Raw genomic sequence first — 12,387 nt, 5'->3', positions numbered from 1 at the left:
TATGCAATTTCTTATCGATACTGGAGCGGATGTTTCCGTCGTTCCAAAAGGATTAAAATCAGCCAGAGTAAAGCCTTCGTCTATCCAATTGTTCGCCGCTAATGGAACTGCTATTGAAGTATACGGTGAAGTGTTACTGAAAGTAAACCTCGGCCTCCGTCGTGAATTTGTGTGGTCGTTTCTCATTGCTGATGTCTCAACGGGTATCATCGGAGCAGATTTTTTACGGAAGTTTGATCTTCTTATTGACTTAAAACGTGGCCGCCTCATAGACAACACTACCAATTTAGAGTCACGTGGTTTTCTTACCAGAGATATTGACATTTCGGTGAAAACTTTTTCCGCGGCGTCGCCATTTGTAGATTTACTAACTGAATTTCCACAAATAACACACCTCGCCCCTATGGGTACAACAACTAAGTCTTCTGTTATGCATAGAATTGAAACGACTGGCCAGCCTGTATATGCTAGACCTCGAAGACTTTCACCAGAAAAATTCGAAGCAGCCCGTAACGAATTCGAACTTTTGATGAAATTGGGAATATGTCGTCCATCAAGCAGCAATTGGGCTAGCCCTCTCCACATGGTCAAGAAAGCAGATGGAACATGGCGACCATGTGGAGACTATCGTGCTCTTAATGCTCAAACTGTTCCGGACCGATATCCGTTGCCGTATCTCCAGGATTTTACATCAATGTTACAAGGTAAATGCATATTTTCTAAAATTGATCTACAAAAAGCATTTCATCAAGTTCCTATACATCCGGATGATATTCCGAAAACAGCTATTACGACGCCGTTCGGAATGTACGAATTTTTATTCATGACGTTCGGTTTGCGCAACGCGGCTCAAACCTTTCAGCGATTGATACATGAAGTTGTGCGTGGCTTAGAGTTTGTGTTCCCTTATGTCGACGACCTTTTTGTAGCGTCCAATTCTCTCGATGAACATAAACAACATCTGAGACAGTTGTTTGAGAGACTAAATGATCACAATCTGACCATTAATGTAGCTAAATGTGAATTTGGTCGCGATAAGCTCAATTTTTTGGGTCACGCTGTATCTGCTGAAGGAATTCGCCCATTACCTGATCGTGTACTAGCCATCCAAAACTTTAACCTTCCGTCGACAGTAAAGGAACTTAAACGATTCCTGGCAATAATCAATTTTTATCGAAGGTTCATTCCTCATGCCATTGAAGCTCAAATTCCATTATTGAACATGATCCCGGGAAATAAACGAAACGACTGCTCTCCTTTGTCCTGGACTGACAACACTCTTGCAGCTTTCGATCAATGTAAACAACAACTCGCACAAGCCACCTTATTATCTCATCCTGCTAAATCTGCTGAGCTTTCTCTTTGGGTTGATGCCTCAGACATTGCCGCTGGTGCTGTATTACATCAAATTGTGGAGGGAAACGTTCAACCCCTGGGATTCTTTTCCAAAAAATTTGATAAAGCGCAGCTGCGGTATAGTACTTACGATCGAGAATTATCAGCAATATATTTGGCAGTGCGTCACTTTAAGTATATGCTGGAAGGGCGCAGCTGTCATATTTACACTGATCATAAACCCATTATATATGCATTTCGCCAAAAACTCGACAAAGCTTCTGATCGGCAAGCCCGTCAACTAGATTTCATAGGCCAAATAACTACTGACATACGCCACATAAATGGTACAGAAAATATCGTCGCCGATCTGCTGTCTCGCATATCAGCTATACACACATTGCCTTCGATGGATTTTGTTGCGCTGGCAAATGATCAAAAAATGACGAGGAACTCCGCAAGATATTGCAAGGTACAACTGAATCGTCGCTGCAATTAAAATTAATTGAGATTCCAGGCAGTAACACACAATTATATTGTGATTGCTCTACTAATCGTATTCGGCCGTATGTCACACCATCATTTCGAAATATTGCGCTGCGAGCGGTACATAATTTATCGCATCCTGGGACACGAAGCACAGCCAAATTGATGACCGAAAGATTCGTTTGGCCAAATATTCGAAAAGATAGCATTGCCTTTGCGAGAAGTTGTATACAATGCCAACGTTCAAAAATATCAAGGCATACTCAATCACCATTATCCCAATACCCTTCTCCAGACGATCGATTTTCCCATATTAACATCGACATAGTTGGTCCTTTTCCAATCAGCAGAGGAAATAGGTACTGCTTGACTATAATCGATAGATTTACTCGATGGCCAGAGGCTTTACCTATTCCGGACATGACTGCTTCTACAATAGCTGATGCTCTAGTTTCGGGATGGATTGCGCGTTTTGGTGTACCGAAATATATTACTTCTGATCAAGGTAGACAATTTGAGTCATCACTCTTCTTGGAATTAAACCGCCTGTTAGGTTCAACTCACCTGCGTACAACTGCATACCATCCTCAAAGCAATGGAATCATCGAAAGATTCCATAGAACATTTAAAGCAGCTCTTCTCTGCCACGATAATGAACACTGGTGTGAAAATCTCGCAGTGATACTACTTGGCTTAAGAACAACATACAAAGAAGATATTAAAGCATCACCAGCTGAGATGGTTTATGGTACCACACTTCGTATTCCCTCCGAATTTTTCAACGATATTGGCGAAACAACAAATGAAGCTGAGTTTGTAGCTAATTTACGAAATGCCATGCGATCATTACGCCCCAGACAAACCTCATGGCATGGTTCTCGGAATATTTTTATTCCCACCGAACTAAAATCATGTAAATTCGTCTTTATTCGCAATGATTCCATACGACCAACACTTTCACCACCGTACGAAGGGCCTTATGAGGTTATGGATCGAACAGAAAAAATCTTCAAGGTCAACGTGAAAGGTCGTACAGTATCTATATCAATAGACCGCCTCAAACCAGCCCACATCCTACAAGAATCTTCTGCAAGTGTTCCTGCTCCACCTACCAGTTCTTCTGAGTTACCACCGACTAGAACCACTCGTTCAGGCCGAAGAGTGGTGTTTCCTACCCATCTTCAACAGTACGTATCCTAGTCTGGAAGGGGAGTACTGTAGCAGCCCACTGTGCAGTTCGCGTGGCTCGTACGCAGAGTACGAGCTGTCATCAAGAGCTGTCAGAATTCCGTGGCGTGAACGACCATTCTGTTTGGCGCCCATTTTGAGAGCAGACCGATTTGGAAAAGTAAAAATAAAGAAAATTGAACAAAACGCTAAAGATAGATAATAAAGCTGATTTAAGGGAATTAATATAATGTTTTGTAAAAATCCATTTTACCTACCTTATTGAATTGATAGGACTGGTCACACCGGCAGCGCGTCCAGGAACACGTGGGCCACTTACACGGTATTTACGGGGATTATGGTGTAAAATTGAAACGAGCCACCACTTCAACTACTTATTAGCACTTTTTCTTCAACTCGTTGCGTATTCTTCGCACCTTTTTTGCACCTTGCCGGAAACGTACACCGCACCAGAAGAATAAGATTTATATTTTCTAATATATGGCCAAATATCGAACCGAACCGATTCACTGCTATACTGTATGAACACACACACACACACACACACACACACACACACACACACTTGCCACACCGCAATTTGCACTTCCGCCGGGAATACTGTCCGGGACAACTGGGCCTCTCTTTCACTCTGTTATTACTCGCGTTTAAACCTGCATTTTTCCTTACAACCTAGTCCGTGCGCTCATCATTACCCTATCGAATACGATTATTACTAACGCCGGAAACCGATTCCACGCGTTAACACCTCGGTCGGAACAGCAGAACCATCTACCCCCGTTTGCTGTCCACTACTTGTCGTTAAACTTCCACGCCTGTCGGCACATCGGGCACTGCTGGTTGGCCTGCGAGTTGAGCCACTTCACGATGCAGTGCATGTGGAAGCAGTGGGAGCAGGCGCCCCACACGAGCGGACAGTCGTCACCGGGCAGGGCACAGTCCGGACAGCAGCCCTCGAATGCCATACGACAGATGCCGCAGTTGTCATCGTTGGCCAGCCATTTCCAGACAGCGACACCCATCCAGCCTGAAAAGGAAAGCGGGACAAGGTTTCGCTTAGAAAGGCTTGTAAAATCGTTAGCTGCTACCACCGACGCAACGTGACGCAAAAGGACCTACTGCGGGAAAATCGATAAACATCAACCTCCCCCGGACCCCTTTCCATCCACTCCGAGCCCGCTCTCTGCGGCTGTGTGGTTCTCTCTTCCTGCGAGCCGGATGCGTACAAACACACGCTCAATTGAGCGAATTTTCCGAAATGACAGTTGTCCTGCCACCGCCACACACACACCCACACACGTGCACGTTTTCCACGCTGCCGGGATGCGCGTGCTTCGTTAAGGGGTTTCCGAGATTCTCCCTGGAAAAGCCCCGCCATTCCTTTGGGCTGTCCGTACTTACTTTTAACCGTGACTTTCATCCTAACAGCAACCGCATTCGGTCAAGCACCATCGGATAACGGATACACCCGTAAAATGGCTCCACCAGGGCAGACACTCGGCACTTTTCAGCGGAAAAAACGGGGAAAACTCGCGCACAACGCCGAAAGGAAGCCGATTTTCTCCGTTTGTTTTGTATTTTGTTTGGCTGTGGCCGTCTCGGTTTGACAGTTCGCAATCTCTCACGCACACACACGCACGCACACATTTCACATGCGCCATCTAGCGGAAAACGAATGCAACCTCCCCTGCTTTTGTGATCAGAGTGGCCAGATAATTTTAGCGGTTTTCGGTAGGCGCAACAACATTTTATCGGTAGTTTTTGGTAGGAGTTTAAGATTTTTTTCAGTAGTTTTCGGTAGACTTTGAAATGTTGAAGGGGGGGGGGTGAGAGAAGAGTAGCTAATCTGTCCAACAATAGTTCAGTAACACGAGAAAATAATGCTTTATCTATCTAAAGGAGATATGTTATGTAGTTCCCCAAGCGCCACAGATTAAGCTTAAACGACTGGAAAATTGAATATCCATAGGAAAAAAATGAAAGCTTCACAGCTTCATTGGTTTGATCAAAAGATGGCGTATTACAACTCATCATTATATTGCTATCCTTTTCTTGCAATGTGTTTCGACAAGTTTCATCTTATAATGACCTATATAGCCTTCTAACTTTCTGAGCAAAAATCTATATGAATGGTCGTGTGGTCAGATACGTGGGTATCAACACCAACGACCATTACTCAAATCTCACTTGCTTCAGTACTGGTGGTTTCCGTTGGAGTTTAGTATTTAAACAATCGTATCGCCGTTCTAGTTCTAGCGATGCATAACTTCAATGCGAAACCATACAACAGTACAGAGGAAATGAGAAAGCTCTCCTCCAAGCGAGGAAGCTCCACAGGTTGGGTATCCCACAAACAGATGGCGCCACCAGCTTTTTTGCTATTTTTAGAATGCATGAGTCGTTTGCCGTCTGCTAAACGAAGTCTTTCTATATTCCGTTTAGGTAAAGAATTTGAGGCGTTTAGAAGGCGTTTAGTGGTCGTTTAGTGGATTTGTGGCACTTGGGTCCTTTCTGAAGTGTCGATCTGAAAATTGTACTAGGGAATCTAACCCACCGAATGATTGAGATGCACATTTGCTTCAGAGCGTTAAGAACTCTTTTTTCGGGGCTCCACGCGGCCGCTTAGGACAGTGCAAAACGAATGTGCTGTCAGCAGCTATTTCGATTATTTGGATGAATTGGTAAGTGTAATGATAACAAAACGTAAATTAGAGATTGTTTCTACAAAGCCTACATAATTTACTCTTGAATTGATTGCATCGTATAAAAAAATCGCACGTCTTACATTATTTGTCAAATCCCATGTAAAATTTTACCAGCGCCTCCAATAGCATCGCATCTCATAAAGTACAGACACTGGGCTTGATTGTCTCTATTGAACTTCTGGTTCTGGTTGCTAGTGATTTCCATACGGAGTTTAATACATTAAGTGATTTGCGAAATGGTTATTTGACTTTATGGTCAGTATTACGAAAAAATCTGTGATTTTCGGTAGGATAATTGTAAATTCGGTAGTTTTCGAAGGCTCATCTGTGAGTCGGTAGGCATATAAAAAATCGGTAGGGATACAGATAAATCGGTATTTCTGGTCACTCTGGTCAGCTGTCACTGTGTTTCTCGCTGCACAAAAACATTCACCAAAATACGCAAAACACGCAAAAAGGAGAAAAATTTGCTCACAGAACAAGGCGAGCCCAAATCCAATCTTCCCTGCTGCAGCTCCCTTTTCCGTCTGGTGCCGTGTTCTTTGGTCCTTCCGTGCTGCCGTGCCCTTTCGTGCGTGAGTAGCCAGGATGGGAAACGCAGGTAGCAATTTGCCAAGGGAGCGTCATAAATCCGGATCGAATGATCCCATCCCGGGCTCGCCGATGAAGGACGACCAGGCGTTCGTGTTTGACCGCAAGCCACACATCCACGGGTATCCGTTCGCGACGGAGGAGGAGGTGGAACCGTACGGGTACTCCAAGTCCGTGCCCGATCCGGAGTTTGCCCGCGAGCCGAGGAAGCGTTCCAGCACCATGTCCGAGGGTACGACCCCATCCGAGGTGCCTGGAGGAGGAGCGGGCGGTGGCGGTGGGCCGGATGATGATGCACAGCAGGAGGAGGAGCAGTCCAGTACGCTGCCGACCGTGTTCAAGTGGGACGGCGGTGGCAAGCAGGTGTTTATTAGCGGCACGTTCTCGCAGTGGAAGGTACTGCCGATGGTGAAATCGCACGCCGACTTCGTGACCATCATCAACATCCCGGAGGGGGACCATCAGTACAAGTTTCTGGTCGATGGCGAATGGAAGCACGATCCGAAGCTGGTAAGCGAACGAGATACCCTTTTTGCTTACCTCCAAATGGAAAGCTAATCCGGTTTTTATGCACAGAAAAATGTAGAAAATGACGCTGGCACCACGAACAACCTCGTCACCGTGCGCCAGTCCGACTTTGAAGTATTCCAAGCGCTGGCCAAGGACAGCGAGGACACGGGCAAGGACGAGTCGAAGGAATGGGGCCAGGACATACCGACGGCCAGACCGTGGGGCAAGGAATCGGGCCCGCCCGTACTGCCGCCCCATCTGCTGCAGGTCATTCTGAACAAGGACACTCCACTATCGGTAAGAAATCGTTGGACTGCACCCGTTTCCAGTCTTATCACGCTCGTTTACCAACACTTTTCTTCCAATGCCTGTTTCACGCAGTGCGAACCGACCCTGCTGCCCGAGCCGAACCACGTCATGCTGAATCACCTGTACGCCCTTTCGATCAAGGACGGTGTCATGGTGCTGAGCGCGACGCATCGCTACCGGAAGAAATACGTCACCACGCTGCTCTACAAACCGATCTAGATGCTTGTGGCCGCGGGTATGTGTGCGGGGGAGGGTGTAGCCTATTCATACCATTACGCGAGCAGCGCGCCTTGGGCGCGATATCTTATTAGATAGGGTGGGGAGGGAACTACTAATGGGGATAAACCAAAACGATTGAAAACCAAAGCTGAATAAGCTTACACACAACGACAACCCATTGTGTGGTTAATCCATCCGTTGGGGCCACAGAACACACAAACGTACACAGATACATTCATCATTGGATTGGTTCCCGGTTGGTTGGTTGCTGTGCTGTGTGGAGGAAGGATAATTTGACCGCCGCGTGGAGGTAACACAGCTAAATGTATTTTTTTAATTCCACACACACAGTTCGTTGATTATATATTGCGTAGTTTGTAGGTAAGACTAGGAAAAAAATGGCTTGGAAAAATTAACTGTAGAACAAAAAAGAAGACGGGAACTGGTTTGAAGAGAATGCAGAAGAGAGAGAGAGAGAGAGAGAGAGAGAGAGAGAGAGAGAGAGAGAGAGAGAGAGAGAGAGAGAGAGAGAGAGAGAGAGAGAGAGAGAGAGAGGACGATTTACGCGACAGTCGCAGCCATGGTAGAGAGAAATATTTTAATTGCTTTTCTGTTTTCGCCGTTTCCCAATCGATCGAAAATGACGACGACAGGCCGGTGGCGATACAAACATATTTTACGAATCTTTCGTGTAAATACGCTGGATAACGCTGGTGTTAATAAAACGATGAATAAAGTTTTTTCGAACACTCAACATTCAATGCCATCGGTGAGCAGCTGCTGCAGAAGCTTAGAGAAAATCACAGTGTGAAAGGAAAATACGCTACAAAATGCTGTGTGTTGTCCCGCAGGCGGGCAGGGTGCGAAGCATACAATTAGATATATTATAAAAGTGTGGCACTATTGTTAGCGTAAGTATTGAAGAAGCCGGCAAACAGCTCTTCCATGATTGCGTTACTTTCCGCTCTACGCGCATCCTCACTGTCGGCCGCTTTCTTTTCAGCTTCCGGATCGTCGCTTTCCGCTTCCAGATAGGCCCGCAGCGGATCAGGCATAAGGAGGCGCATGTCCAACATGCCGAGGGTTCTTACTGGAAACAGAAGAGCTTGTTATAGGTTAGCAAACACTAATCGGATGTCCCTTTTCCCGCCCCCTATGCTCACTGTGAATGTCACCGAAATTGAACTCCTTCTGGTACAGCTTCAGCCAGTTGTACGTTACCCGTAGACGGTACCGAACGGTGGGCCCTGCGAGTCGTAACAGCTTCTTGTGGTACGCCGTCTGGAACAGTTCGTACAGCAGCAGTACACCGTGCTGGGCGATACATTGAATGTGCGATACATCTGCAAAGTAGTGCCAAAATGAGTAAGCTATTCGAGCGCAAAAGCCAAACAACGAGGTAAGCTAACCTTCTTCGTCCTTAACCGAAGGCTGGTTCCAGCACAGCAGCACCCGGAACAGCAGTGTAACGAACGCCGACACCATCCGGATGTGGCAAAGCTCACACTCATTCGGATCCTCCCGGTCGTAGAACGATTTCACCCATCCAACCGGATGCAGCAGCACGTTCCGCAGGAAGTGGATCGTATTTTCCGTGTTGGTCAACAACGGTTTCATCTGCCACGCCTCGTACCGGTCATGTGGCCGGACGGAATTCTCCAACAGTGCCGCGTACATCTGCAGCGTGCAGGTCCCCAGTGAAAAGCTGATCGTTTTTAACCGATACTGTCGGCGGGATGTTGTGGGTTGCTGTTCCTCCTGCTTCTGCTGTTGCTGCTGCTGACCCGTTTCGACTGGATGGTGGCTGATGCAGAGACGATTGAGCAGATGGTGCACACTGCCATCCGTAATGTGGGACAGGCGGCGCAGAAAGTCGGACAGCTGCAGCATCGAGGACGGTGCATCGGGTTGGCACAGCACGATCGAACGGAATAGTTCCATCAGCTGGGAACCGCTCGCACCGTACATGAGGAACCTTCGCGGGCGGAAGCTTATTCCGTTAAGCAGTGCAGCCGCACCCGTTACCAGTCCGTGCAGTGACGTCAAGATGATCTGAAAGAAGTTGGAACAACGCACATCATAATACTATTTGGCAAGGAGAGAAGCACCAACGCCTTCCCTACTTACAGCAGTACTGATCCGTTTCATATTCTTCGCGAGTCGTAGCACGAGCTCCTTCTCCAGCAATCGCTTCACTACCAGCTCGTCCGAGATTCGACAGTACAGTCCGACCACCGCCAGGAAGCGCCGTATCACGACGGCCTGCTCGCCATTGTACAGCTGCTCCTGCTGGAACACGTTCACCGGTGCCGATTGCTCCATCGTACTTTTCTGCCCATTGAGGCGAAAATCCGTCTCCTTGTGCTGTCCCAACCGCTGACAGTACAGATCGATCTCTTCCAGTCCCTTTTCCGTGGCGATCGCTACCAGCGGGTACATGCCGGGGGACAGGACAATCCGCTCCGTCGTTTCACCACCGGAAGTCTTTGCGCCGACTAGCATCTGGGACAGAAAGGTCTGCAGCGATACGAGCTGATCGCCGATCGTAAACTCGTTGCGCGTCACCCGCGAGTACTTGCGGAGCTGTCGACTCCGTACCGAGCTGTCGGTTGCATTCACGAACGCTTGCGGATCAACGTCCAGCGGCTCGCACAGTTCGGGCGTTTTGCCAAGGGACAGTTTCGGTAGGATTGACGCGAGATCGAACTCATCCTCCGTGGCTTCCGTCGCTTTCGGTTGAGCTGAGGTTGAGGGTGCGGGTTCCGCCGTAGCACGAGCCGGCGGTGGCTCTGGTGGCTGTGGTTCCGCTGGTTCCGCCGATCGAAACGTGGCGTTTAATCGCTTCGTTTTTAGATTCATTATTTCCATCTCTTTGAACTCATTCTCCACCTTCTGCGCTGAGATGGTTTTCTCCAGATTCTTCATCTTCTCGATCCACTCCTTCTGGATCGTTTCCTTCTCGCGCATCTTCTCCAGCCGCAGCTGCTCGTTGGCGGTTTTCACCATTTTCAGCTCGTACCGCAGCATCGACACTTCGCCGTCCTTGACCTGGGCCTTTTCCACCGCTTCGGTGTAGTCCTTCTGCAAGCTGTCCACCTTCTTTGCCAGCTGCTCCACGTGCTTGGTGAGAAACTTCACCTGAATGTCCTTGGCATATTCCTGCTTTTGGCTAGAGGCTAGTTCGGGCTTTTCTTCCGCTTCCGGTTTGGGGGTGTGTGATGGGGTAGCTTTAAACGATGTTGCGGTGGAGGTTTTCGGCCTAAAAATACCTAACCGCGAGGTAGAGGTCGGTTCATCCTTGTGGTAAGCCTTGCTCGGTTCACTCCCTTTCGCTCCCGCCGGTGGCAGTGGCGCCGGGGGTACCTTAAACTCTTCTTCCCACGAAGCTTTCGGTGCGGGTTCACGCTTCCCACCAACCGACGGTGGTTCCTCCCAGGAAGCTTTCGGTGGCTGCGGTTCCCCTGAACGCTTCCCACCAACCGACGGTGCTTCCTCCCACGAAGCTTTCGGTGCGGGTTCACGCCTCCCACCAACCGACGGTGCTTGCTCTTCCTGCCGGAACTCGTCCAGATTGAAGTCATCATCGTTGTTGTTGAAGTAGTCGTTGATCGCGTTGTCGATGTTGCGATAGTTGTCATCGAGCTTTTCCGAAAACAAATCATCCTCCCCGTCGGCAAACAGTTCCGCCACCAGCTTGTCCGGTACCTTGCCCGGAAGCTTCCCTGCCCCGGTGTGCTGTCCCCCGGCCGCGATCACCTCCGTCGTTTGCTGCGTGCTCGTCTTGACGCTGCGGCTAAACTTGCCGAACGTAAGGTCCGCCTCGATGGCCTGGGTCGCGAGCACGATAATGTCGTCGTCGTCATCGTCCCACAGGTTTTCCGCTGTGGCGGTGGTGGCAGCTGTGGCGGCACTTTTGCCCGCACCTGGAAACGAGTGATTGTGTGTGAGCAGAGCTTCTCATGGAACGTAGCAATTAACAACAATCACCTGAGGAGCTGCCCGCCTTGGAAGTACTCGGCTGTGGGTTGTACTGCTGGCTCGGGACGATTTCGATGTCGAGCTTCGGTTTTTTCGAGGTGAGCGGTTGCTTCAGCTGGAAGTGCCCGAACCGTTTCGCCATCGTAACCGCCACACGAACACACGTAAACAAAAGTGGGCGACTTTAACAAACTAACAATATACATCTATAACAGCTCTGTTTTACAACGAAACACCAATTAAATATCAACAGCTAGCCATTTCACCGTTTGCTGCGGTCACATTCCGGTCACCAAACGCACGCAGCACGCCGAGCGAGGTATTGTTGATGTTTTGGTGGCGGTATTGGTCGATCTGTCAAACTGCGCGCTGTGATGGTGTGCGTGTGTGTTGAAACGGGAGTGAAATATTTCACCGCCGATGAAAGTGATCTAACACGTTCCAACGGCTTAGGGAGCATCCATGCATTACGTAACGCAAACATTTGAAATTTTGCTTAATTTTCTTGAAATTATTAGACACATGGAAGAAAAATCCGAAGCGAAAGCCAACAGTGAATTAGCTCATATTTGGCTCTCGATGTGGTATTTTGGGAACAATAAGCCATTTGTTATGCTTTGGAGCTGTTTTTTTTTTCAAAATGTATTTAGTCGACAAATGTACGCTTAGGAGATATTAATCTTGGAAATTGGAGAGGAGTATGATTTGCCAGCATCGAAACGTACACGTTTTCTAAAGGCACATTGAAGCAGCAAAGATTCTCACATTGGAACACCGCTACCGTCAAAATCTTCAGCATGGACCATGTGTTTGCAATGAACAGTTGAAGTAAATATTATTCCACATTGCAAACAGACATTCGGTTTCGTTTTCCCAGCTTCAAATTGGAAAATACAGATCACGACAGGAAAATATTGTGTTCCATTTTCCAGTTCAACTTCCTCTTCAAAGTGGCGGGTTACAACTGACACCAAATTTTGTTCCTATTTATTGCAACATATTAACCAAAAAAACCCCTTGAACCAAATTCAACTACATATTGGCTGGCAACTGCTGCTAATAGATT

At 47.8% G+C, this 12,387-nt stretch overlaps 3 protein-coding genes across 3 annotated transcripts; 1 reads left to right on the top strand and 2 right to left on the bottom strand.

The window, feature by feature from the left end:
- Positions 1–3,649: 3,649 nt before the first annotated feature.
- LOC121595405 (anaphase-promoting complex subunit 11) lies at positions 3,650–4,611 on the bottom strand. The gene is made up of 2 exons (XM_041919350.1): positions 4,411–4,611; positions 3,650–4,036 (listed from the first exon to the last, which is right to left on the bottom strand). The coding sequence occupies exons 1-2, from the start codon at positions 4,427–4,429 to the stop codon at positions 3,801–3,803; spliced, it is 255 nt and encodes an 84-aa protein (XP_041775284.1). The 5' UTR covers positions 4,430–4,611; the 3' UTR covers positions 3,650–3,800.
- Positions 4,612–6,117: 1,506 nt separating this feature from the next.
- Positions 6,118–7,767, top strand: LOC121596455 (5'-AMP-activated protein kinase subunit beta-2). The gene is made up of 3 exons (XM_041921436.1): positions 6,118–6,815; positions 6,882–7,112; positions 7,197–7,767. Exons 1-3 carry the CDS (start codon positions 6,303–6,305, stop codon positions 7,341–7,343), a joined length of 891 nt encoding a protein of 296 aa, XP_041777370.1. The 5' UTR covers positions 6,118–6,302; the 3' UTR covers positions 7,344–7,767.
- A 360-nt stretch (positions 7,768–8,127) lies between these two features.
- Positions 8,128–11,651, bottom strand: LOC121596454. The gene is made up of 5 exons (XM_041921435.1): positions 11,331–11,651; positions 9,471–11,266; positions 8,753–9,395; positions 8,507–8,686; positions 8,128–8,433 (listed from the first exon to the last, which is right to left on the bottom strand). Exons 1-5 carry the CDS (start codon positions 11,461–11,463, stop codon positions 8,228–8,230), a joined length of 2,958 nt encoding a protein of 985 aa, XP_041777369.1. The 5' UTR covers positions 11,464–11,651; the 3' UTR covers positions 8,128–8,227.
- Between the last annotated feature and the right edge of the window lie 736 nt (positions 11,652–12,387).

This window comes from Anopheles merus, chromosome 3R (genome assembly GCF_017562075.2).
Source record: "Anopheles merus strain MAF chromosome 3R, AmerM5.1, whole genome shotgun sequence".
In the NCBI taxonomy this organism is placed as follows: domain Eukaryota; kingdom Metazoa; phylum Arthropoda; class Insecta; order Diptera; family Culicidae; genus Anopheles; species Anopheles merus.
Note: the sequence above shows the minus strand (reverse complement) of the source record. Positions and strands in the feature narration are given on the sequence as shown.

Bases quoted from the DNA above. Each gene is read 5' to 3' on its own strand.
- LOC121596455 (XM_041921436.1), top strand. From the start codon at position 6,303: ATGGGAAACGCAGGTAGCAATTTGCCAAGGGAGCGTCATAAATCCGGA. The intron at 6,816-6,881 runs GTAAGCGAACGA...TTTTATGCACAG, and splicing joins GGAAGCACGATCCGAAGCTG to AAAAATGTAGAAAATGACGC. The intron at 7,113-7,196 runs GTAAGAAATCGT...TGTTTCACGCAG, and splicing joins ACAAGGACACTCCACTATCG to TGCGAACCGACCCTGCTGCC.
- LOC121596454 (XM_041921435.1), bottom strand. From the start codon at position 11,463: ATGGCGAAACGGTTCGGGCACTTCCAGCTGAAGCAACCGCTCACCTCG. The intron at 9,396-9,470 runs GTAAGTAGGGAA...AACTTCTTTCAG, and splicing joins TGAAACGGATCAGTACTGCT to ATCATCTTGACGTCACTGCA. The intron at 8,434-8,506 runs GTGAGCATAGGG...TTCTGTTTCCAG, and splicing joins CAATTTCGGTGACATTCACA to TAAGAACCCTCGGCATGTTG.